The following is a 26,542-nucleotide window of genomic DNA, read 5'->3' on the forward strand; positions in this document are numbered from 1 at the left end:
TTAAACAAAACCGATCTGTCTTTGCATGCCCTTGTTATATACAGGATCACTTTGTCTGAGTTTGTTCTAGCCGGCTACGGAAAAGCGCAAATGCTAAGCAAACATCAGACTGCTTCTGCATCCTTTACAGCTCGTGAATGCACATGGTGTACAAAATATATGGAGATGGTGGTGAACAGCATGTCACAGGTAATTTAGAGCATTCATTTTGTGTTTTGATAATAGCTTTGTGATTTTTTTTTAAATAGACTCATATCTGTTGGGGTTAGCAGATTTAAAATCAGAAAAAAAAAATCCATGTTTTGTGCATTTGGACCTCTAGACAGCCAGCATTGTTTGTTTTTTTTTCTTATGTTGATGCTGATACAAGCAAAGGCCTCCACTCCTCAGAGGGATCTTACGGAATGCATTCATCTGCACATTTAGTCTCCCTCTGCGATCCAGAAAGCAAACATTGGCACATATAAATACATTCGATTTAAAGGCATACCCAATTTTCTACAATGCCAAACATCTGTTTAGACATCCACAAAAACATGTCCTAATATGAGACAGTTAAACGCTCCAGGAAGTATGACACAGAACCAGGGATGAGCTGAAAACAACTGACATGAAATCTCAATCTAACCAATTTGCTTTCTTGCTGAGAGTGAGCTGAGAATAATCGCTCTAATGCTTGTCAACATAATCAGTTTTCCAGAATCCAGGTTGCACAGGAACAGGCCAAAACGAGCTAAGAATTTTGCAACTTAATACAAAGTTTTAAGACACATGAAGATGCTGTGATCTTTTAATAATAATAACTAAACTTCATTGATCTCACGTTGGAGACATTTACCTTTGCATTTAACCCATCCCTTTGGGGAGCAGCGGGCTGCCATTGTGAGGTGCCTGGGAAGAGTGTGGGGTTAAGGGTCTTGCTCAGAGACCCAAAGTGGAGGCTGTGGGGATTGAACTGGAAACTTGCTAACTTCTCAGAGCACAAGTGCACTGTTCTAACCACTGGGCCACCACTCCCCATCTATATACCTAATAACCACATGAGTGGTACTGATTGTTACCTAAAAATACGTGAAGGCAAAAAACATATATAAGAAAACATTTCAACCAATGTCCTGATATATTACATTTAAACTGATTGGCATTACTATGAATATCTATATATAAACAGGAGTAAGTGCATTTAATTAAATGAAGTGTGGGACATAAAACCTTATGAAAACAATCCGTAAAGTTGGAAATCTGAAACTATGTTGACAAGTATCTGTTTCTGGGTAAATCATTTGTGTTTGTGCATATAAATGGAGACAAAGTTTATTATTTATTCTCCAACTTGGTAATATCCCATGGCTCCAATGTGACCTTTTCTTTATCGCACTCTCAGCAAGACAGCATTTTTTTATCCTAAAGTGGAGACGCATTTATAATGGTTTTAGATTATTTTCAAGTCAGTGTTTTTTTGTCCCCTTGTTGTCAACTTTTGGCCACGCTGGATGTCAGTCATTTCTTTCTGCTTCATATTGGTTGTGATCAAAGGAATGTGCCAACATTTTAATCTCTAAACCAAAACAAATTCAACAAATTTTATGTAATTTAAAAAATGTCCAACAAACAACCTTTTAGAAGATTCTATTAATTTTTGTCCAACTAAGATTTCAACCGACTTTCCCTCCAACTAATCGATTTTAAAGCAGTGCCTTAGATGGAACAGGTCATTGTCACCCGCTGACTAATTGTATCAGGAAAATATCATGACTGGGATCCAGCTAAGCCTTACAGATTGCACTTCTGAATGCCACAGGTCAGCAGAAAAGCTTTGAGGTCAAATTCCTCCAAATGATCCACCTGAGTGAGAGCTTAATACTGCAAATGTTCATGGTAAAAACAACACCTAGTCTCGTCACTTCTCCCGTGTTCTCCCTCCATCTCTAGTTACAGGCTTAGAGCTACAAAAGATTTGGTCCCAACTGCCTCAGGAGTAATGTAGAAAATATACATTCAGACTTACTGGAAGAGTAGAAAACATGAGAACCATAAACTGTCTGTGATGAGAGCTGAGCAAAAAAAAAAATGCTTTATGAAATAGGTTTTCTAGATCAACAAACTGTTTAGTATATTCTGGCAATGCACTTTCATCAGACACTTGGAGTTTATCACTATAGAGAATCTATAATTCTTCTATAAATCCACTGTTATTTCTCACACACTAGTTTTTAATTGTGTGCTCATACTTCTTTGATTTGTTTGAGCAACTCCATACTGTGTGTGCCCTTTGTAGCTTGTCCATTTGTGGTTCTTACTTTGCACTCTCTGCTGCCATTTTCCCATCACTTTTCCCTCTCTAAGATACAGCAGAAACACACTCAGGCCCACTGAAGCACACACACAGAATCTGTAATTAGTTGTCAGCCGAGATACCTTAAGGCCACAAGCCCAATCTAAATGACGGAGAACCTCCAAGAAGGATTTCTGCGGCTGCCCAAACACCTCGGTGTCAGAATGGCCGGAACAACACGCGAGAAAATACGACACCCTGCAGGCCTCTTGTACTCACATCTCACTGTAAACATGTAAACGCAATCACAGCTTGGTGTCTTCACCAACCACGACTCCCTGACGACGTCTCCTCTGGTTTTTACTCCAATCGGTGATGAATGGATTCTAGTCTGTCCATCCTGTTTGCTCTATATTCTCCAGCTCATCACGTCTACCTCACAGTGAGGAGGAACTCTGACTGTAGTTTCTGAGAGTCAGGCGGGTGTACCTGGGAGAAGGGGGAGAGGGAGGCGGGTGATTGGGGACAGGAGGAACAAAGAGACCTGTCTCTGAGATCTGGGAGCTACTGCTAGAACCCAGAGAGTCACGGAAGGGGGAAGGAGGTGTCAACGCAATGAGCTCCTCTTCCAGCTCAGACCTTCTGAGCGGGGAGTCGGGGAGATGGGAGACCAGGCTTCCTCTTATTGGGGAAATAGAGGGGGATGAGTGGGGATGAGGAGGCGGCAGGGGATAAGGAGAGCGAGGGATGGAGTGAACTGGACAGGGGGCCCGGGTGCCCAGACTGGATTCAATAGGGGGAAGGGGCTGAACGTCAGCGTATGTAGTGAGAGTCGGGGGCATCGGGATCTCGCGGGGTAGCAGGTAGGGATCAGGGGGATGAGCAGCAGGGGGAGCGTGTTTTTGTGTGTGGGTTGGAGATGGGTAGAGCATCATGCTGTTGAGCTCAGTAATATTAGCAGTGAAGCGGTTCACAACACAGCTAATCTGATCCATCAGATTGCTCTGGGGCTGTGACGGGCGGTCGTCCAGAGCAACTAGACGCCCGTCACTCCCAGCCGCCCCAGAGCCGCTGCTGGGAGGCCCGCCACTGCTGCTGCTGCCGCCGCTGCACACACTGCTGGAATACTTGGAAATGCAGGCCACCTGGGATTCCTCCCCTAAACTGGCTGCTATCCTCTGGCTCACGGTGCTGATGGGTGATGGCGTCTGCGGCTGGTAGGTGATTGAGTAGTGCTCCTCTGCTTCTGAGAGCTCGTAGAGGGTCTTGTCTGTCCCATTGTCAGGATGAGTCGGCAAAGAGGACATAGAGGAGAGGGAGGGCAGAGGTACATGCGGGGGCAAGTCAGATCCTCCACAGTAACGCTCCTCAGAGGTTTTGGAGAAGGGCTTAATGACTGCTGTCTGATTGTTCTCCTTCTTCTTGATGTGGAAGGACAGCCGCTGCCACAGGTGGTTGCCTCGTGAGCTGCTGCGCTCTGTCTGCGCCCAAGACACAGATTTACCATTGGAGCTGCAGAAAATGAGAAAACGGAATAAAGGGAAGAGGAAGAAGTGCTTAGAGCTTTAAGATAGAGAAGCAAATTAAATATTTTGTCCATTAGCCATCCCAGTCTATTTACTAGTGACTTAAGTAGTGACAGATAACAAATAAAAAAAAATAATTCATTTGTAGATTTGAATCAACCATTGACGTTAGATTGATTTCATATGTAGAGAAATCTCATTATTTTGAATTGCTCTCCTTAAAAACGTATGTTTTTCTGTACTTATTTGCATTTATCAGGATTTACATGTTGGTCAAAATATATATACATATAATCATCAACTACATCAATGTCCTATTATTAATTTCTGGTTATTATTAATTGTGACAAATTAAGATTACAGACCTGGTTAAAAGTTACGCATACAGCCCAAGATACACAAATACACACATCCTGCTAAAACTTAAAAGAAGCCCATTTTTTGAAACCATCATGGAGCTACTGTAATTCTTTGACTCCTCTAGATAAACTTTAATTAAATAGTTGATTTTCATAGACAGGCTCTGCTTTTAGGCAGAGCTTATACATTTTAAACAGGACTGACCTATTCCAGAAGCTCTAGTGTATGTGATGTATCATTACAAAATCTTTTTATTTGTTCGGGAACCTTGTCTCTTTGGAACAATCAACTCTAACGAAGTTTCCCTCCTACTGACTCAAACTATCATTCTAAGATTGAAGGACTTGTTTACATTAATTAGGAGCAACCCAGGAAGCCCAACCCTCAGGCTAAACATTAACTCTGAAATAAAGGGGCATCTGAGTCGCTGCAAACAGTAAAACAGGATTTACATCACCTCATACTGAGAGCAAAGAAAGAAGCTCCAAAATAAACAACTTTATTAAACAAATTGAAATGAGAAAGACATTTGCAGCTGCCCACACAAAACATATAAATTGCATTTGCAGAAAACTTCTAATGGACAGACCAGGCACCAATTTGGCCTTTTAGCCACAACAACAACCAGAATATTTAGAGGAGTTGAAGACTGGGTCCTCAGATCTGATAACAATATGCCAACTGTCATGCATGGTGGTAGAAGCATCATGCTGTGAGACTAATTGGCTTTTAATAGTGTTTCTCAGAAAATTAGCCTGGCCTGCAAATTTGGTTGCCTAATGAAACGTGAATAATATATTCTGTAGCGTAAAGAAGTCTGTTATGTAAAGCCCACACAACCAACTGCAATGCTTTTCAAATTACAGGACACTTACAAAACTCGAAAAGTACTGGGAGAGCGCATACCTCTGCCAAGCAGCAAATTTTGCCCAGTATTGTGACTAACAGCTAGAGCTAAAACTCAGATGATCTGGATCATTACTAAATTTGAATTATTGTTCCTTGGCATGAGGAACAATAATTTAACTTTTACTTAAAATTCCTTCATAAGGCAGGCGGTGCCAAAGGACACGCGTGTGCAGCTTCTGGTATTTGTTCTGCTCTTACCTTCATTCATTCTGCTTTCTTGTTTGGAGAGCAGATCGTGACTTCAAGTGGGGAACGGCTCACCTTTCCTGTGTTTTTTTTCTTCAGTATAATCCTTCTGGACTTTTGTGAGTCTGATGCTGAAGCTGTTAATAATCACTGCTGCCCTTCTCTGGTTTAGGGGGAACTTCTTGTTCCGCCAAATAATGTTAAAGAATCCTTTAAAATTTCCTGCATCCAGATTATGATGTGCATCATCATCAAACTTTAAGAGGACCAAGGTGCAAGTGTCATTAAAATCTGTTCATAACTTTTCAGGTTATCCTGTACACAAATAGACGGACAAACAAACACACAAATTCAATTAAAACATAACCTCCTTGGCGCATTTAAAAATAGAAAAAAAGGACATCTAAGTGATCTCAAATCAACGGTTAGGGGTTGAAATTTGGACAGAAAAAAATTATATATTTACATATAAATTAAGATGTGCTTTTTGAAAAAAAAAATCCAAGCTGAAGAAAAAAAAACCTTCAATTATTAAAAAAAACAAAAATTATTTGTTTCACTATTGCACCATTGGTCAGTTCTCATAGCTGTTATATCGGTATTGAGAGAAATGAAAAAGTTGTATTGGTTGTTCCATTTAATGAGTGGCTACTTTTTTATAAACAAAACTACGCCAGTGTAAACCAATTAAACTAGCTTTTGCCAGATCATGTTTCTCCCTTCCAGATCTCCAGGTACCGGTATATTTTCAGTTGTGTCTGTTTCACTGGAGGCAGATATATCTGTCCTTCGCTGCCCCTCTGTCTTTTTGTCAGGTTAATTAGCGCAATTCATCTATAAAGGAACTCCTGATTAAACCCCATGACTGGAAGGAGGCCTTAAATACCCTTTGAAATAACCTGTAGAACCTTTTAGAGATACATGCTGCATACTAAACCACAGTTTAATCAATCTTCTAAAGCATCTGTCATTTTAAGCTCAGAGGTTGATTTGACTGTCTGGTGAAAGTAAACCAGCCTCTTCTCAGCTGTTCAAACATAGAAATTTTCTTATCCTTCCAGTCTGCTGGATTTTTGTTTCTGCCTGTGTTTGTTCAGCCTGCTCTGACAATGACAGCATCTCAAACACAACACTTTCCAGCCCCTCACCGAGGAGACAGACAGCCCTGCCAATTACCACCACCCACAGAGGACGATAGCACCAAAAGAGACGTGTAGGGGGAAGGAGGAAAGAGAGGAGCAGAGGTTTTTTTTTTAAAGGAGGCTGATTGAGATCTTGCTTGCCAAGCAGGGCGAGCTGAAGCAACCTGCTGACAAATGAAAATGTATTCCAGTCTTTTCTCTGAGACGTGTGGCGATACGTCACTCCATTTTGAATTTTTGATTGGTTCCCAGTAACTGTGGATAGCCTCAAGAGTGTAGGGTACAGTGAGACCAATAGTGTCCACTTTATTTTTACATCACCTCAGCTCTTCATTGCCTTCAGTATCAATCTCTTCATTTGTTTATATCCATCAATCCTCTCCCATTCATTCTCCTTTTTCATGTCTCCATTAGGCAATTTTCCAAAGTTCACAATGAGGTCAGAAGAAAAAGCAACTAGCTTCAGGTGAATGCAGACAATCAATCGCTTTCCCAGCATGAGCGCTTTCTTAAGTGGTGCCATTATAGAGATGCTGGGGGAGGTAGATTCTCACACACAATACCTTAGGGTCTCTCCAGTAGAGCCTCTGCGTTTAAACAGGTTAACCAGACTGGAGGAGCGGCTGGCGGCTGAAGACGACTTTCCGTCTCCCACATGCATGCGGACCACAGTGCTGGTGGTGAAGGCACTGCGTACGTTACGCTCTGGTTTGGCCAGGATGATGTACACCTGAGGAGGGACAGAACATCGCATTTATCATCATCTGGTTCGGTTTAGTGCCATTTTTGGATTTAAAGCTGTATTTCAGACATGTTCATAAAAATACTTTTTTTTTATTAATCAATTAAAACATTGTATAAAAGTACAAACAATCTACTGTTAAATTATTTTTTCTCTATGTTTAAAGAAAGGCTAACTTTTCAGTTTCTTATATTCTGTAACTGTGACCAGTAACTCAGAAATTAAAGCAAATTATTACAGAACATTGAAACTCTAAACCTGTTGAGTAAGAAAAATGTCAGAATTGTTTGTGGACAAAAATGGAAGAAATGAACAATGATTTAAGGTAGATGATTACAGAGCTATTTATTTGAAATAAAAATGAATAAAACATACTGCTTTAAAGATCTCCCATACTTGTTGATACCCAGGTACCCAGATTTTCTTTTATTTTCAGTTAACTTTCATTTTGTATAAGCTTATCAGTGTTGAGGAACTTTTAATTAGTAAACCAAAACTTCTGGTTTCCCTGGGGATAAATATGCCCTGTCATAGATTCCAGATCTCTGTTGATCATCACACACCTTTAATTAAAAAATATTCCCTGCCTAAAACGAAAAAAATAAAAACTTAAGTCAGAGCAATCATTATTCATGTTCAATACAAGTTGACCTTAGACAAATGAGGCTGCATGATGACTCATAAACTGTGGGTCACTAGCCTCCATAAATATAAGGTAGTTAATTTTCCTTTGGGATTAATAAAGTATCTTTGTAATGAATTTCAGATAGAGCTGTTTATCTCCTATTATCACAAACAATTCTAGGAATTAAACTGGACTAGTGAGCTTTGCTTATACATAAACAGCCCTGTTGGCATAAAGAAAATTAATTTTAGAAAAGTGCCTCCGAACCACTGTTTGTATAATCAGCATCTGTGATGCTGTCGGCCTCTTTAGCCTGAAATTAGGGAGCATGCCTGGAATTTCAAGAGCAATTATGAACTTTTCAACAAATATCAAATAATCTCTGTCAGGAATCAGAAAGCGGTCATCACTCGGTCTTGTAATGAACTAATAACATGAAATGTGGCAAAAACAACAGAATAATAGTTTACCCATGACTCTGAACAACTTGGAGAGATTAAAATCGAAAAGTGGTTTTAAGATATCTCTTTTTATGCAATTTAAAGTTTTCATCCACATTTAGATTTGGCAACATTATTTGTAGATGGCACAATTCAATTACACAATAAATGTATTGATAAACTTACCTTGGGTACAAACATGCAGCACAGAGCAACTGTGGCACTGAGGCTAACACTGAAGCACATGGTGATAATCTTATAGTTGGAGCCAAAGTAGATGGGGACAAACGCCAACCAGATGATGCAGGTGGTATACATTGTAAAAGCTATGTACTTGGCCTCGTTGAAATTAGCCGGGACATTGCGAGTCTTGGGAAAAGAGAAGAAATAAAGAATTCAACCATTAGTACACAAAGTTGCAGCTCATTTCTCATTCTCTGTCTTCAAGAAGAGATGGTATCGTTTTAATTTTTATGAACAATAAATATAGAGCTGGAATTAACATTCATGCAAGTTGTTTATTGTTTGTAGGAAGCACAGGTTAAACATGGTGCTATAAACCTAAACCACCTAAGACACAGTAATATATTCAGCTGTTCTGTCTGTGCCTGTTTTCAGACCAACAATAATCAAAGTCTGAGTGATTTAACCTTTTCTGGTCACTTTTTTGTCTCTTAAGCAACATAATACTAAGAAACTTTAAATGAGAATTTAGCCTCTTTGGTAGCCATCTGCCAATTTGCTGCTGTTCTCGACCATCTGTAAACATTTAAACTTGATGGAAAGATGAGTGTAAATCTAACTACCAGTAAAAGAAAAAAAAATAAGAGTCTTCTACAGAAATGAATTGTAGGTCAAAGGAAAACTCTACAGTGTGAGATTCCTTAATCAGTTCTTAGCTTTACAGAAATGTTTTGCTAAACAAAAAGATAAAAGCAAAAGGAAGAAACATTAAGTTTGGCAAAGCATTCATGCTTAACCTGAAAATCATCACAATATCATGTGTCTAACTGTGATATTCTTTCAGATTCTAAACATTTTGTCATTTTTCTCCTGACAATTTTGTCCAAGAACTGAAAATCTTTTTTTTTTTTATACAGCTCATTGTTCTTTATTTTAATATACTGATTACATGAAAAACAGTGTTATGACAGTATTTAGTTTTTTTTTCAGAACTATGCTAAAAATTGTTGCATAAATATTCACACTGAGAGTAACTGGAATGTGCTAGATATCAGCTTGTACAGCAGTTTAAACACATGAGCACATTTACTGCAGATGCGTGCTGAAAAGAGAGAAGCCTATAAAGAATAAATTATAATCAAAGATACGTCCGTCTGTGGTTTATATAAAGTTATATATTAGAGTGTTTGATGCAATCAAACTTTCAAATAAACTTTCAATCATCAATTTGTTCTTTCCTTCAAGGGCGCCACATTTTATCACACTGCAAATGCAACACTGGCCAGTGTGACTTCAGCATCAGAATCAACCTTAATCGCTGAGTTTGTTCGCTCAAGAGCTTTGATTTTTTTAAGGTTAAAAAAGGTGATTGTTTGCCACATTTTTCCCGCTTTGTGTTTAAACCCATGACTGACTGATTACCCATCTTCCAGTGTTTGCATGTTTAGAACCTATGCAGAAGTCAAACTCATTTTTACCACACTTTGACAATCTAAATTCTGCAGTTCTCCTCCTTGCTGACATTTTGAGCCCTCATGATTGCCTATTTGTTAGTAGATACAGTAAAAAGAAATGAATTTATTCAATATTATACATGTCATGCTGAATGTTTCACTTATAATTACATATTTTCTTGCCTCAACATCCATTTCTTTTTTCTAACATTACTTCCTAATGGTTTGCATATAAATGAAGGTGTATATTTTGGGAAACTAATTAAGGTTTTAAAACAATTTATTGAGATATTAAAATTTAACTTAATCTTAATTGAAGTTAAGATTATGAACAGATTGTTTTGAATAAATAAGCTGTGTTTAGACTTAAAAGCAGACTAAAACGTGACAAAAGTAACACCAATAATCCTATTCACTGTGACTTTTATTATCAGATTTCAGGAGCTTCTGCTGTTGCTTGATTTCAAAGACGTATTTGGTATCAGTATTGTTTGCTTTGCAGTCTCTCTTATTTAATGTATTACATATACCATCTAAATTTGAGAAATTTTTGTGAGCTTCGACTGCTTAACATGAACAATGACACACTCAGCTTTGGTATTAAGTATTATATCAGATTTTTTTGTAAAATATGAGTAAGAAATTGCCCCTATATCACAGATGTTTTGTTGATAAAGAAACATTACTTCGGTAGAGACAGATATACCTTAAAGGCATAAAAGGTGCAGCTGAGGATCAGCAGACCATTGTATCCCAGGGGGGCTACGACTCCAAGGTTAGTGGTGTTGCAAATGAGGTTGACCTGGCGGATGCTGGGGTAGTCATGAATCACCTGGAGATAGTGAGAAGACAGATTTTTCAAACCAAACTGAACCAAATGTTGGGTTATAGCAAATTTAAGTTTTTAAGATCCTTAGGCATGTTTCTTTAATCATTTTGTGGTGCTCTTAGGTCACACGTGTTCAGCCTGAAAGCTTACATCTGGTGGCTCCATGAGAAAAAGAGCCACGATGATGCCCAACTGCAGCAGTATAAGGAGGAAGGCAATGATGAGCTGGGCACAGGCTGACATGAAGCGTGGTTTCTTTGTACAGATCTTCTTCTTGCTTCCTGCCAGAATCCGAGCGATGCGGTTTGTCTGCAGTAGCATAGCATAGCAAACATAATTGGGACATGCATCACTTACTCTACAGAGCAGCTTTGTGTGAACGGTGGCTTTGATCCAATTTCTCACCTTGGTGACTAGTGCAGAGTAACTCATGGCAGGCGACAGACCTATTCCCAGTCGTTGGAGGTAGCAGTGGATCACATGGGGTTTTGCAATGAGGGTGAAGGTACACAGATATCCCAGGCAAATCCCAGCTAGTATGATATAACACAGCTCCCGGCTGGAGGATTTCACAACCGGGGTGTCCCGGAAGCTTAAAGACACAAAGTTAGGCGAAAGTAAGATTCAACAGTGCGGACATGAAAAGCAAAGCCAACCAAAATAGAAAAAGGGGAAAAAATAATGAAGAGAAAAAGAAAGTTCTAGTATGGTTTTCTAGTTTAGTTTATTTTGGAGGTTAAAAGTTTCTTACTAGATAAAGACTCCAGTGACAAAGAAGGTGGCCATTAGACCGAGGCAGGCAAATACCAGAGCTGCTATGGGTTCTGGATCCCCCCATCGCAGGTACTCCACAGGGATTGGGTCACAGCCTGGAGAAGGATGTAAACACATAAAGATGCAATATTTGCATGGAAGTGAAACTAAACATTATTTAAATTTTTGTATGAAAAAATTTAAAAATATCTTTTCATTTTTTTTAAAAGAAAACTTTTTTTACATTTAGCTCCATTATATAAAGGTATTTGTTAATCTTTAACCTGTTTACATTCTGATTGTTACAATTGTGTTTTATTGTATTTTATCAGTTTTTTTAATAAATAACCAAAACAAAGCACTGCATAATAAATTATCAAAAAATATATATATATATGTAGTTGTTATTTGAATATTTTAACAAATAGAAATCTTAAAGGATAGGGTGCATTTGTGTCAGTTACTCTGATACCCCCGAATTAATCAATTGGAACCCATTCCCTTTAGGCGACACCTAACGAATAAAATTCAAGTGGGTTTCACTTGAATGTCAAAATAAATTCGGTTGTTCTGTTAACAGAGGTTTGTTAGAAAATATTAGGAAATAAAAAAAAAAGATAGATAAAGAAGACAGCAGACAGGTTAGACATAGAGATTCAATTCTGCCTTTTTTAGAGAAAAAGTTGAGAGGCCGATAGCATCTCTGGAGAATCTACTGACATCAGCTGCTTAGATGGAAGAATATCTGACATGACATTTATTAGGAAGACAATCCAGAAATCGATCCTTAAAATACAATAGGGAGGAGTAAAGAAACTCACAAGCAATTTTATTTACAGTTTGCCAAATAAATAGAGACAATGTTAAACTTTTTGACCTACATTTAAATCCTATAGTATAAGTGAAGGCATGGCCGCAGGCAGTGGGTGTGCTTGGGGTGCTGCAGAAACTCCTAGTGACAATTTATAACTTTCTTTTTAATATTTTGGAAAATGATTTTAACTTTTTTTATTTTACTATTAGGTGTATTTGGATTTTTATTGAATTACTTTGAGGCCAAATCAACACGTTTCACCGAAGTAATGTCGACAAGCTAATGGTCACCCAAGAGGTATTTAAGGAGACTAGTAAATTTACAGTTTAATGACAGAAACAAGAGGAAATATAGCAAAGAAACACATCTCGGATTCGTCCATTAATGAGAGACCCTGCTTGTAGCTCATCTATTCATGCAGTTCAACGTTATATAGTACTTTAATGTCATTTTGATCTTGTGTTCTTTGCGTAATGGATGTGGAGAACTGTTCAATAATGTTTAAATAGTATAAAAATATTTCCTTGTTGTTTGTGTAAAAGGATTTTGGAGCTAAGAGAGTCACGTGTTACATAAACACATTGACTAAGGGTAATGCCAGCTGACCAAATCTAGGTTGATAGTGTTATTGTGAAGTTGAATTAATAGTGTATATATTCACCTGAGAACTGATGATGTCTTTGTGTTATAGACCCTGGTTGCATGCACTGAAATGTACATGACAATAAAGTCTATTTAATTATTTATTTGTATTGTATTTTAAATAGGGCTCATAGGTTTTTTGTCCAGAAAAAACATCTTCACAGCACCCCCTGTTCAAAATTACTTCCTGCTTCCTGTGGCCCAATGTGAAGGAAAATTCCACTTCACACTCTCCCGCAATCATTAAACCGATGGTCAAAGATGATGGCAGGGCATTGATGGGAGCAAAAATGCTAGAGGCTGTAAAAGATTTGAGTGGCAGAGGTTTACCTTGCGGGACAACTAAAATCATAAACACTGCCAGCACTCAAAAAAGATCAAAACATAATGCTTGTGTAATAAGTGTGTTGGTGCTACACAATGGCAGCCCACTGCTCCCCAAGGGGATGGGTCAAAATGCAGAGAACGAATTTCCCCATTGTGGGACAATAAAGGGATTTACATACATTATATAATAATTACACAAACTCTAAAACCTAAATAATGAAAAAGGTAAAAAAAAAAAAAAAGGCCAATGATAGATGCTCTCCATTCAACCAGAATGAGCTTAAACTACTTTCTAAATATGGAAATATTGAGAGGCAAAAAGAAAAAAAACAAACCATTTAAATAGCTTTGCACAGCAAATCCCTTCACTTTCAACTTTAAAACAAACCTGTTTGATTTAAATTTGCTAATGTTGTCTGTAAGTTAACAGTCCTGACTGACCTGCAAGAAGAAAAGGCATAACAGCGATCTACAACTGTGTCATTAATATGAAGTACTTACAAATTAGATTTACTGCAGCTTTTGATAAACAACAGAACCAAATAAACCTTTAAAGGTCTACATTAGCTACCGTTTGAACTTCATAAATGTGTCTTAATAACAGCACCCTAATCCTCTACTAACTTCTAAAAATCTAATCAGGAATTCTCCGTCCTTCATAAATTATTCTACCCTTTAAATATCCTCAAATATCTCCCTTATCTCTCCACATTCTCTTCCATCCCACCTTGTCCTCTAATTTTTTTTCATTTTCTATCTCTGAATTCTAAATCTGAGATGAGATAAAGTTGCATTAATTAAACAGACAGCTCTAATTATATTCTGGTGGACTTTATCTTCTTGGACACATGCGGCCGAGGCAGAGGTGAACACCATTTTTTTCTCCTTTGACTTTCAGGTATTTCTGTTCTTTCAAATAGAAGCACTAAATTGTACACATAACAAATATATATATATATATAATGTTTGTTAAAATTTGTAATTTTTTTTTTTTTTTTTACTGGCTTCTCTGAAATAAAGTTATTCATTTATACATTCTTTCATTCATAGGAACCCTACAATTCATTCACCCGAGGAAATATTTCCTTTTTAAGATGTAATGTTTTTAATATGGTCAACAAAGTTTATATAATCAATTATGTAATTGACTAAATTAAACAATAGCCATTCTGCAAGCAAGTATGTGAAGAGGATAATAACAAACAAACAAACAAAAAATCAATTAAAAGCCTTCTGCAGTAGGGATGAGGAGATTCACTGATTCACATCAGTGCTCTTACATGCATACATTGAATGTGAGTTCACAGGTAGATTAAATGTGCGTTGGCTTGATTATGAGGGTTAATTTACAGCCACTTTAGCGAGGGCAGGATATTTAGCACTAAAGAAAAAAAGTAAAAAAAAAATACTAGTGTTCATCAAATAAGATTAATAAATCAAACTATGCCGCCTGACATTGAACCAAATTTTAAAAAATTTAATTTTAGATGCACTATTGGCTGTGGAAAAGCCTGACTTGGGATGCTAGTTTACAGACTTTAAGGTACAATATCTCACCTCTATGAGGAATATTAAAATACGTCAGCCAGCTGGATTATATGGTTAATCATAAGAAGGAAAATTTGTTGCATCTTCAATCCCAAAGCCTTGCAAAGCATGCACAATTAAAAAAGCTGAACGATAATACCCCAATAATTAATTAAAGAGTTATATCAATGTCCGTTTAATTAATGCATTCAAATTTTTTGGTAAGATTCCCTTAATATTCAGTAAAAAAGTCGAAAGTCCACTCCAGGTCCAAGAAGAAATATCTATTTGCTTTCCTAGCTGATGGTCTGTCCCTGTTGTTTGCTCTAATCGGACACAGGATAGGTTCTCAATGACAGAACTTGATTCAGAATCCAAAACCTAATACTTTTCATTTTTATCTATACCGAGTGACATTTGTCTCTTCTGTTCCTCATGCTTTTCCTTATCAAAGTTATTTCAGTCCATTGTTGCAGATGATTCTTTTAGTGGATAAACTGATGTGATTTTATACCTCCTTGTATTTACATTGCACACATTAAAACTCATAGTGTGCATTCATGTGTAGTGTTAAACACAGCCAATGTTTTAACTCTGTATTTGTTAAGTTTATCATTTATTAGCAGTATCCACAGTTAGTGCTATTATTTCTCTATTCATATGCGATATTCTGGCTTTTTTTTTTTTTGCAAATGCTTTTCTTCTGTAGATCATAACAAATTGTGGATATAGATTGCCTTGCATTCATTTTCTCTGATGTTAAAGTGGTACATCACCAGCAGCAGCTGCATTCCTATAGGCATGAACAGTGACCAAAGCTTCAAATTCAAATTCAAATTCAAATTAATACAGTTGAAATATGCTTTTTATGAGTATTACTTTTCTCTATTGAAACCTCAATGGGTTAAGCTATTAAACTCTTAAACCCCAACTAACTATATCAAATTATCACATAAATCAAATCTTCTTATAGAATCATGTCGTTATGAAATATTTTTTTTAATTACACTGAATTGTGAACAGGGGTTATTTGTATAGCATTGTATCAAGGAGGGTTTAGTGCATTGCAGTTATATCGTATCAGTAGTAGTATATCGAGATGTGTATCAAATGGACCTTAGTGGTGGAGACCAGACATGGGCAATGTGGAGTCAACAAGTCATCTCCATGTCATGTATTTGTTCTACCCAGCCACTGAAGCAGGTGAGTCCAATCTTCACCGTGAATTAACGTGTGCAGATTGGACTCACCTGGTTAATTGGCTGGGTAGATTAAATACATGACAGGGAGATGACTTGTTGACTCCACATTGCCAATGTGTGGTGGAGACATACATCCCTATTCTGCAAGTTTTAAAATAATCACTCGTACCAATTTTATAATAGGCTATGACAACAACATTAAAAGACACAGAAAAGCTCATATCAACAGTATTAAAATTATTTTGGAACAAGATATTGACAAATATAACAGCGACAGTTCTGCCTAGAGATAAGTAACAGGAACAACCCACACAAAAATATAGGTTGCTGGAAACCAAGAGATTTTCAAGGAGCTGACGTCCTATTAGCTTTGCCCACACAGCTCCGAACACAAGGCAGAGATTTCTAGAGCATCTCTTTTTTCCCTTGGGCTTTCCTTTATAACCAAAAATTGGCTACGTTGACAATTACAATCTCATTTTGTTTCTTAATTTCCAGGAAATTGTGAACTGCAATATGTGACCGTCAGCTAAACTGGTATATGATGGGTATAGGGACCATTCAAAGGGTTTTTCAATCTAAAGTTCTGACACAACCTCCCTGAAAGAGACTAAAAAAGTTTAGCCATGATTGGAAAGGCTTACATTCCACAGCTAATCCCCCCGTTTCTTGTCCCTGTACTCCTCCAAAAGCATCTTATGTCACAACTTCAATTCAATTTACTTTACCCTCAATCAGTCTCTCTAACTTATCATTTTCCTCTATCTTCTTTTTTTGCTGTAAAGTTGTATCTAAAATGTTGTCCACTCCTTTGTGGTTTAAGATGTGTCTGACCTCTCTGCCTGCTGGTTCATCCTCGCTCTACTCTGTCTCTTCACTTGACTTTTTTTGATTTCTGAGTCTGTTAGATTTATTTTCTGTTGGGCTGAGATTGAAAGATCAAGTTGTATGGAGCTGAAATGGGAAAACTGTGTCTGTTTGATTCAACTGCTCTTATTCACAGACATAGGAAGAAGATAAATTCTACAGTAGAAACGTCAAGCCATTTATTGTTGCCATCCAAGGATGTGGAGGCTATTCTTTGTAAAAGGATGTTGTTTACAAGCATAGTGATCTAGTGCATGTACACTCACTGGCCACTTTATTAGGTACACCTGTCCAACTGCTCGTTAACACTTAATTTCTAAGCAGCCAATCACATGGCGGCAACTCAGTGCATTTAGGCATGTAGACATGGTCAAGACAATCTCCTGCAGTTCAAACCGAGCATCAGTATGGGGAAGAAAGGTGATTTGAGTGACTTTGAACGTGGCATGATTGTTGGTGCCAGAAGGGCTGGTCTGAGTATTTCAGAAACTGCTGATCTACTGGGATTTTCACGCACAACCATCTCTAGGGTTTACAGAGAATGGTCTGAAAAAGAAAAAACATCCAGTGAGCGGCAGTTCTGTGGGCGGAAATGCCTTGTTGATGCCAGAGGTCAGAGGAGAATGGCCAGACTGGTTCGAGCTGATAGAAGGGCAACAGTGACTCAAATAACCACCCGTTACAACCAAGGTGGGCAGAAGAGCATCTCTGAACGCACAGTACTTCGAACTTTGAGGCAGATGGGCTACAGCAGCAGAAGACCACACCAGGTGCCACTCCTTTCAGCTAAGAACAGGAAACTGAGGCTACAATTTGCACAAGCTCATCGAAATTGGACAATAGAAGATTGGAAAAACGTTGCCTGGTCTGATGAGTCTCGATTTCTGCTGCGACATTCGGATGGTAGGGTCAGAATTTGGCGTCTACAACATGAAAGCATGGATCCATCCTGCCTTGTATCAACGGTTCAGGCTGCTGGTGGTGGTGTCATGGTGTTGGGAATATTTTCTTGGCACTCTTTGGGCCCCTTGGTACCAATTGAGCATCGTTGCAACGCCACAGCCTACCTGAGTATTGTTGCTGACCATGTCCATCCCTTTATGACCACAATGTACCCAACTTCTGATGGCTACTTTCAGCAGGATAATGCGCCATGTCATAAAGCTGGAATCATCTCAGACTGGTTTCTTGAACATGACAATGAGTTCACTGTACTCAAATGGCCTCCACAGTCACCAGATCTCAATCCAATAGAGCATCTTTGGGATGTGGTGGAACGGGAGATTCGCATCATGGATGTGCAGCCAACAAATCTGCGGCAACTGTGTGATGCCATCATGTCAATATGGACCAAACTCCCTGAGGAATGCTTCCAGCACCTTGTTGAATCTATGCCACGAAGAATTGAGGCAGTTCTGAAGGCAAAAGGGGGTCCAACCCGTTACTAGCATTGGGTACCTAATAAAGTGGCCGGTGAGTGTATGTGTGTTGACACAATGCCACAAAGGCAAGTAATTAACAATATACTTTGAAAAACAATTTCTGTCCAGTAATCTGAGAGGAGCAACAGGAACGGCTTCAAAATATGTAAAATAAATGATTAATGTTGAGAAATGATACATTAAAGTTAGTTTACAATCTTTCCTTCAATGAAAGTCCAAGCAAACACACTCTGAAAGGGATCTACATCTAGTTGTGACAATATACTTTATTTAGTGAAATATCTATTTTCCACGAAAACACAATACAAATACTGCAAGTTGTTTGTTTGCAAAAACAAAGAGCTTCTATTCAGATCCTATTGGTTTTAGCTCCCATGTTGAACTTAATATGTAAAGACAGGATAGTAAGTAAAGACTGAAAAAGAGTAGCTTGATTTGAAGGGCTTCAAGGGGAAAGTCTTTCTTAAACAACAAGTTTAAAGCAGTACTTAAGTAAACAATATTATATCCAATAAAGAAAAATGGCAATGAGTAGGAAGAGGAGCGAGGATATACAGCCCCCAGGGCGAAGAGAAAGTTTATTGAAAAATGGTGCTTTCGGGGAGAGCGTATTTCGCAAGAGGCTGGCTTATTTACGACGATGATGAAGCTAATGAGCTGCTTATTATGCAGAAAATATGCAAAAGCGATCAAACACAATTAATTTGTCGCTGGCTGTCAATCTATGAAACTGGAGAGCACCTGTGAGCACAAGCGCAGTAAACGTCACATTCCCTGGATGTCCATGTCTCAGGCTCAATCAAAACAACCCATGCCACGACCACTATGAGTGCGCTGATGGCTACACAACCACAAACATGCAATGATTAAAATATTGTTTTGCAAGACCCATGCCAGTGGAAGAGAGGCTATGCTTCTATTAACCATTTAAATATTTTTTTAAATGGTTTTACAGCCACTTTATCAAATAAAAGTATTTTTCAGTTGAAGTTTTTTGAATGAAATTTAATGACATGCTACAGGTATAATACAACTTTATCTAATATAACTACATTACCTTTTACTGTAGCTTTGTTTACATTTAACATAATGCCATAGCAAAATAATATGTGAGAGCAAATTCATTTTTTTTCTGGGCGGTAAAAACATGCTTGGTCCACTTGAACTGTGAGTTTAAAAGTTGATTTCAGACCCTGTTCCCATACCCCAAGATAAAAGAATCAGAGTCACAGCAGCTGCATGATGAGGAATAATCTAATAGAGGGCATTGCTTAAAAAAAGAAACTTGCTGTTAGGAACGGGAATCGAAAAACCGGTTCCTGTTCAGAACCAGTTCTGTGTGTTCCAATTCTATGGCACTGTTTGGCAGCTCACTTAACGATTCTCTTATCGATTCCAGGCAGCACCAGAGCCTAGGGCTCTGGGCAACACGACTTATGTCACGTTTTCTTACGCAAGTTACGCACACGGCATTTAGTAAGCAAGTATGATGTGACCAGGTGTAAGTTTAGAAAAGCAAAACAAAAAAAATGTCGTAAAGCGATCAAAAGTTTGGCTTCATTTTAAAGAAGAGAAAGCTGGCAACAAGCCGCTTTGCAATCATGCAAAGTGGCAATTACATCCGTGGGAGGAAATACATCCAGCATGCAGAAACACCTGTGCACACAAAACGGCATACATTTGAACGAATGCCGTGTTTTGGATGCTTCCAGACAGAAGCTAAAGTTACGATCAGCATGGAAGGCAACTCTGGTGGTAAGAAGCTAGTTTTATATCAATGGCTATGCTTAATGTGGTTCCTAGTAAATCATATGCCATTTCATGCTACATGCTACGAAGTTGCTCCGCAATTCAGGGAGCGAGAGAAAGGTGATACTCGATTATTTAAATCTGGGAGAGATTAGTTTATTTCTCAAAATTGTACAGTAATGCTTTTTCATTAAACAAATCGATAAGAGAATTGATAAGGAATCGAATCGTTTCATAGAATCGATAAGGGAATCGGTTCTTCATATCTTGGATACCAAGAGCAACTCTGAGTACAAAAGTAATCTGAAAAAAGTTTTTGACCACTGATCACAAAATTTATATGATGAGGAATGTACTACCAATAGATGTGGATAACAATATATAACCTGGTCAGAACCTTATTTCCTTTCTCTTCTGCTGGACTGACTCTGTCAGCATTCCCACACTTGCTCATGGTTTGTTTTAACTTGCTTCCTTCAGTGTCAGTGATGCCTCACGTGAATTTTTAGTAGGGCTTGATTCATGTTTTAATCATTGAGTTCTGTGAGGAACATTATAATGAGCAGCTGACAGTGCTAGACAATATCCCAGTGCTTCCTATGCAATAATGGTGGAGTAAAAATCCACTGACACTGTAGTGTTTTTTGAATAAAAATGAAAAACCTCTCAATTTAAAGAATAATTAAAACACTCATCACACTGTCAGTGACAAATAAGTAGTACAGAGAGGCAGAAACAAGTTAAAAAAGAGGAGTCGTCTCTAAAGTGTAGTTGGTGCAGGACTTTCTAATTGCTGAAACAACACACTAGAGAAGAGAACTCTCATCTGAGTGTAATTAAAATTAAAATTGCTTCATCTTTCCTAAAATCCCACATGCATACATCCATGTTTAATAAAGAGGGTTTTGTTTTTTTTATCACAGCATCTTTTTATGTTCAGCATTGCAGGTTATAGTTCTGCATAAACATGCAGAGCACAAAAACATTGAGATACTAACCTGTGAGGCCATCATTAGGCCAGGAGCCCAGCTCACACGCTCGGCAGGTGTATTCATCAAACACAAATTCGTTCTCTTTGCACGGGGTGCACGTCCAGCAGCAGCTCACCTCACCCTTACGGATCACCTGAAAGAGATTTTTTGTGTTTTTATCCCCCATTTCAATAGATGGATCGATTTCACAGGAAGGTTGTTTTGTATTTGCTGACATGTCAACTCCTATGAGACCAGCTCAGGTATATTTATGTGAAACTGCAGGTAGAGTGAAATCAAGCAGAAAGTGTGATTTTTTTGAAAGTTTTATAAATAAGACCGCAGAACCATCTACTAAATGCAAACACCGATTACAAACAAAAGCGATTTAAAATCTGGGCATGGAAATAATGATAAAGTATTTTATCATAGAAATAAAAAATTAACTTATGCTATTATTTAGCCCATGAGATAGTTTGAAAATTATTTTTATGAGACAACATATAAAATTTTGTGTTAAATACTAAACATTAGTTATGCTTGCATTTTAAAATTATCACAGGCAGCAACCTGCTCCAAATCAAATATTACCTTAATCTGCCCTTTGTCACAGGGTTCGCTGCAGACCGATTTAATGATGGCATCTTTGCTGGACCAGATTTCATCATCATCCATCTTTAACCCACTGTTGTCCCAACTTCCAACATTGATGTAGTCATAGTACTCCTTCCCAATTTTCTTGAAATTCATTATTTCATACCTGTTAATAAAAATGCAATCGTTCAATGACCATATGACACTAAGTTCCCTGTGAAAGATCAAACAAGCAGGTCAATCAAACAGATTGAAAGCTGGATATGATCCCCCAGTAGCTTTGTCTACCTGCCAGGTGAGTCTCCATTTTCATCGAATAAAATTCCCTCTCCTGACACACCAGTGAAGTTGGTTTTCATCAGGAAGTCCAGCAGAGTAGCACCATCTATGGGTCGCATTGCATCACAAAGGCCCTGAAAATATAGTACATTGGCCACACAGATCGTTAGTTATGCAAATGTAATCCATATATTTCATGGAATTATGTAGTAAATAACATTTACAGAAAACAATTAGGTTACATTGTAAACAGATGAAAACATCTTAATAACAACATTTTACCTTATACTATTATAATTAAGAAGCTCAATATATTTTGAAAATGACAAAATACAATATTAAACTGGCTCAAGTACTAGAGCACTTTAATATTCAATTTTCAATAAATGTATTTATTTCATCAGGAGAGGGTTCTTTAAGTTTGTAAGTTTGAACACAATCCATAGACTTTAAAACCTGAGGCCCATTTCACAAGGCGGGTTTAATGAAAATTTTGTGTTTATTAACCATTTAATCTAGGAAACTTCGAGTTTTGTGTTTCAAAAAGAGTGTACTCACAACAGTAAGGAGAGCACCTTTGATAAATGTCAAAACAGAATACATATAACTCTAGCAGCAACCATCTCCCTCTCCTTTGCAGCTATAGCACCATTGCTCTTTCTTTTAAACACATTCTCCAATATATTTTTGTGATTTAACTTTAAAATCTTTAGTTCTAGTGGAGTGAAATAGTTCAAGCCCCACGCCCACAGAGTGGGGCTTGAACTCAAAATTAAAGCTTCTACTCTGGGTGTCTGAGCAAGACCCTTAACCCCACACTGCGCCCTGGGCGCTGCACAATGGCACAGTGACAAATGATTTAGTGAGCAGCCACTTGTGAAAAATACACCTTTATCTTTCTACCTCTTACAAAGGGGTGTTAATAGGCTTAGAAACATGCGTCTTTATCAACCTTGAAATACTATTGCCTTTTTGGCCAATGTTTAAATGTGTAGGAACTTCAAATAATTAACATTCCAGTATTGCTTTTTTCTTTTTCTTTTTTCTTAATAAGTTTTCTTAATAAGTTTATTAATAATTAATAATAATTTAGTAAATAAAAGTTTTTTAATAATATTGATATCAATACTTTGTTTTAAAAAAAAACAAAGTGTTAGGTCTTGGTTCAATAGGCTATGTTTATTTCAATGTGTTTTAATAAACATTTGACCAGTCCGGCCCTCGGCTTGCAGCAAATTTGGTTTTTTTTGGCCCTCGGTATCTGACTTTGACATCCCTGACTTAGAGTATTTATACAAGCATTACTCAAATGTTACCTACTAACATTGTTTAATAAAATGATGTCACACAATGCAGATGCTCGGTCTTCCCTATCGAAGATTCGCTCACTTTGATTAACCAAATGCTGGAAGCATCTAAAAATGCTGATTAACATGAATTTAGATTAAACTTTTTGAGGGCTCTTTTTAAACCAGTAATTAAAACCATCGCACTCTATGCCCAGATGGTCCACGAACTTCAAAAATAGAAAAAAATAAGCTAGCGACAGCATATAAAAAGGTATTTGCTCTATTCTCACAAAGCAGTACAGAGAACATTTTATTCCTTTCACTCCGATAAACATAGGCTACAACACAAAACAGACACATCAGAGGATATGCACATACATTATAGATGTGACAGGACTTCAAATAGTTTAATCACATTTTCAGACATGGTAACGCATAAAGCAACAGTTTTACTAGCCATAGAAAGATGAGCAAGGACAGTTTTAAAACACATTTTTTTAGCAGGTTGTAGAGTAGAAAGAGCCAGAGTAAATTTGATTATCTAATCTGAATCCACAAATTTAGTTTCACTTAGGCAAAAAGGAGGCCCCTGCAGACAGAAAGTGAAGAGCTCTGACTACCCAAATCAGTGGAAAAGAAAACTGAGGCACGTTTAGAAGGTGATTATCACTTCCAAACTTATTCTAAGAAAGGGGAAGATGGACTACACTCTTGGTCTCACAACTTTTTATAGTGATTATGGAAAAAGTCTACTCAATCTTTAAGCAACTGGTGATATTTTATGTCAGTAAGTTAGAACACTGATTTTTTTTTTTTTAGCCCTGTGAATAAAGAATTCATCCATCTTCTTCCACTTATCCGTCAGCGTCACAGTGGGGCCGTTGCCTTTCTCCAGCAGTCTATGGGTGAAAAGCATGGTACACCCTGGACAGATTGCCAGTCTTTCACTGGGCAACACAAATCCACACTGAAACACACCAACATGCACACAAACTCACACCAAAGGACAATTTAGAGACGCCAAGGAAGCCAGAGTAACCAGAGAAAAGCCAGAAATGCACGGGGAGAATAAAACCATAAATAAAATCCAAACTCAAAATGGTTATTGGGTTTACTTTGGCAGCACTTCAGTTTTAACAGAAAATCTTCCCTGTGTGGGTTTATATTTTGACCCTCAACGCATGAAGAATGACAAATAGTCAAACGTGGGCCTCATAGGAATAAGGTTTGCTGAAACACAGCAGCTGTCTCCAGAAAGTTTTTTGCTTTGTCTGTTCAAGTCTGTTCAGGAATTTCCTTTGTGCATCAGGGCATTGTAGACAAACGGAGAAGGTACTGCTAGACTCTGTGCAAGAAGTAAATGCAGTCACACAGCCAAATTGGAATTTGAGAAATAGCTTAAACAATGAAACACAATTATCTACCCACTCAGCTTTTGCTTCACTTTGTCCCCTGTGTATTTACTTGTTTTCTACTGCACCTACCTGATAGCCTGGGCAAAGGGAACGCTGCATGTTGTGCAGGCCGAATGCCATAGAGTAAATAGCATTAATCACGAATCCCATCTTGGTGTCCTGTGCATAATGCTGCTGTAGGGAATCTCGTTCTGTAAAGATTGATAGATAGATAAATAAATAGAAAGTCAAAGCGGAAGAGAACTGGGAATCATATTTGGTTAGTATGGGCAGGGAAAAAAACAGTTAGTACATGAGAAAACGGTTTTTTCCCGTAACATCAAAGGGCTCTCTCTCCCTCTTCAGTCGCTTCCCACCTCCACATTGCATCTCTTTCTGTGCCTGCCTTTGCCCTGTTCTTTTGTATTTCCTGTCCCATTTCATTAGAATAAATGAGAATTGACTCTCTTTGATGCAGCTCTTGCATACTGTTTAGCCTATGAATGGAGTGAATGAAACAGAGAGAGAATGGAAAAGCATTGAATAAAAATATGAAAATTTGAACGAGGGTTCATTCTTAAGAGGGACCTGAAAGCTGTATGCATCCATATGGCCTGTCTGTGTGTGTGAGTGTGGGTGTGTGTGTGTTGGTTTGTAGGATATTTGCATTATCAGTGAACAAATGCAGAGATAGTAGTGATGTTAAACACAGTTCAGTAAAAATTTGTAAAGATTGCTATAGCTTTTGTTTCATGGATATGAATAATTGTTCCAGATTGGAAGCTAATTTGAATACCAGACAAAAATAACCTAAGTAGATTAAAAGGGTCGTTTCTAATCTCTGTTACATCTATTTATGGACAAAAAATATCCAAGCCCACCACAGTAATTGTCCCTTTTCCCTCCTCTGAAAGTAGCTATACGTTCCTTTAGTTAATTGTTTTCCTCTTGGCACATCCAGGCCTAAATACTACAATCTAAAGAAATCAAAACATCACTTAAATAGAACAAAACAAATATCTACTCAAGTAACACATCATACCCCAATCTAGGAAGAAATTGCTGGACACACCCATGGTTTAAGTACAGTTCTAAAATGTTCAACATACTTGAAAAAGCTGAAAACAGTCCCACATCATTATCTTACCACCACTAAGCTTAGTGGTTTGAAAGCCTTTACATGACACTGTTAACTTTTAAGCGGATCTTTATTGGTTTGCCTTCTCTCTCTCTTTATGTTGATATCAATTATGTCGCACCTTGGACTTTGTTTTTGTGATTTCTAGCTCATGTCAGGCATTAGTGTTGTTATATTTTCTAACTTTTTGAGACTTGGGAAAAATTGGATGTTAAACAGAACAATAATTCAAAACAAACAGAAATACTGTCTTGCGGACAAAGAAACTAGCCTAACTGAAAACATTCAGAAAGCCCAATAATATTGAACTTTTGTAAGCTACGGTATAAAAAAGCTACATCCTTGTCAGGAAATTCATATAACACCACAGAACAATTCCTACTTCAGCAACGGAATGCTATTTTGAGATCTATAAAGGCTGTTTGTTTATTTATTCACCCAGTATAATACCCATGCAATTCACAAACTGATTATTTCAAAAAATTTACTTTTTCCATTTATATTTTGCAATATCAGTCACAAGACTAAAAGAAAACCAGATCTCCAGTTGCCTATAGTGCCAGGTACTGTAAGCATAATCTACCAAATGACAGCAGATTCATAGCAGTATATTTTGCTATTCTATAGTTGTGTCTGCACTTACTGCCACAGGTGCGGTTGTACTTGTTGCTCTCCTGTGGGTGACCTTTTAGTCTGCAGTGAAACCGGTGCTGCCAGAACTCTGGAAACCAGGGGTTCCTGTGGTTGTTTTCAGGACGGAGCTTCAGGTAGTAATCATCGAACCATTTCACGTCCGCTGACTGCAGCTTGATGGTAATACCGCCTGCTGCTTCCTTGACATAGCCATCTGTCACATCATACCTGTCCGCCCATCCATCGCTGC

At 37.8% G+C, this 26,542-nt stretch overlaps 1 protein-coding gene across 1 annotated transcript; it reads right to left on the minus strand.

Moving 5' to 3' along the window:
* Positions 1–899: 899 nt before the first annotated feature.
* LOC107091928 (metabotropic glutamate receptor 5-like) lies at positions 900–26,542 on the minus strand. The gene is made up of 12 exons (XM_015386161.1): positions 26,303–26,542; positions 24,612–24,733; positions 21,848–21,972; positions 21,557–21,725; positions 20,993–21,119; positions 11,423–11,540; positions 11,077–11,263; positions 10,822–10,980; positions 10,549–10,674; positions 8,392–8,574; positions 6,962–7,128; positions 900–3,787 (listed from the first exon to the last, which is right to left on the minus strand). The coding sequence occupies exons 2-12, from the start codon at positions 24,690–24,692 to the stop codon at positions 2,713–2,715; spliced, it is 2,517 nt and encodes an 838-aa protein (XP_015241647.1). The 5' UTR covers positions 24,693–24,733; positions 26,303–26,542; the 3' UTR covers positions 900–2,712.

Source organism: Cyprinodon variegatus, unplaced genomic scaffold (assembly GCF_000732505.1).
Source record: "Cyprinodon variegatus isolate N-32 unplaced genomic scaffold, C_variegatus-1.0 Scaffold358, whole genome shotgun sequence".
Classification (NCBI taxonomy): Eukaryota; Metazoa; Chordata; class Actinopteri; order Cyprinodontiformes; family Cyprinodontidae; genus Cyprinodon; species Cyprinodon variegatus.

What these genes read in the sequence shown, in the direction of transcription:
- LOC107091928 (XM_015386161.1), bottom strand. Translation starts at nt 24,692, where the DNA reads ATGGGATTCGTGATTAATGCTATTTACTCTATGGCATTCGGCCTGCAC. An exon ending in AATGGAGACTCACCTGGCAG is followed by an intron (nt 21,726 to 21,847) that starts GTAGACAAAGCT and finishes TTTTATTAACAG; the next exon opens with GTATGAAATAATGAATTTCA. An exon ending in GCACCTTTTATGCCTTTAAG is followed by an intron (nt 8,575 to 10,548) that starts GTATATCTGTCT and finishes TCTTTTCCCAAG; the next exon opens with ACTCGCAATGTCCCGGCTAA.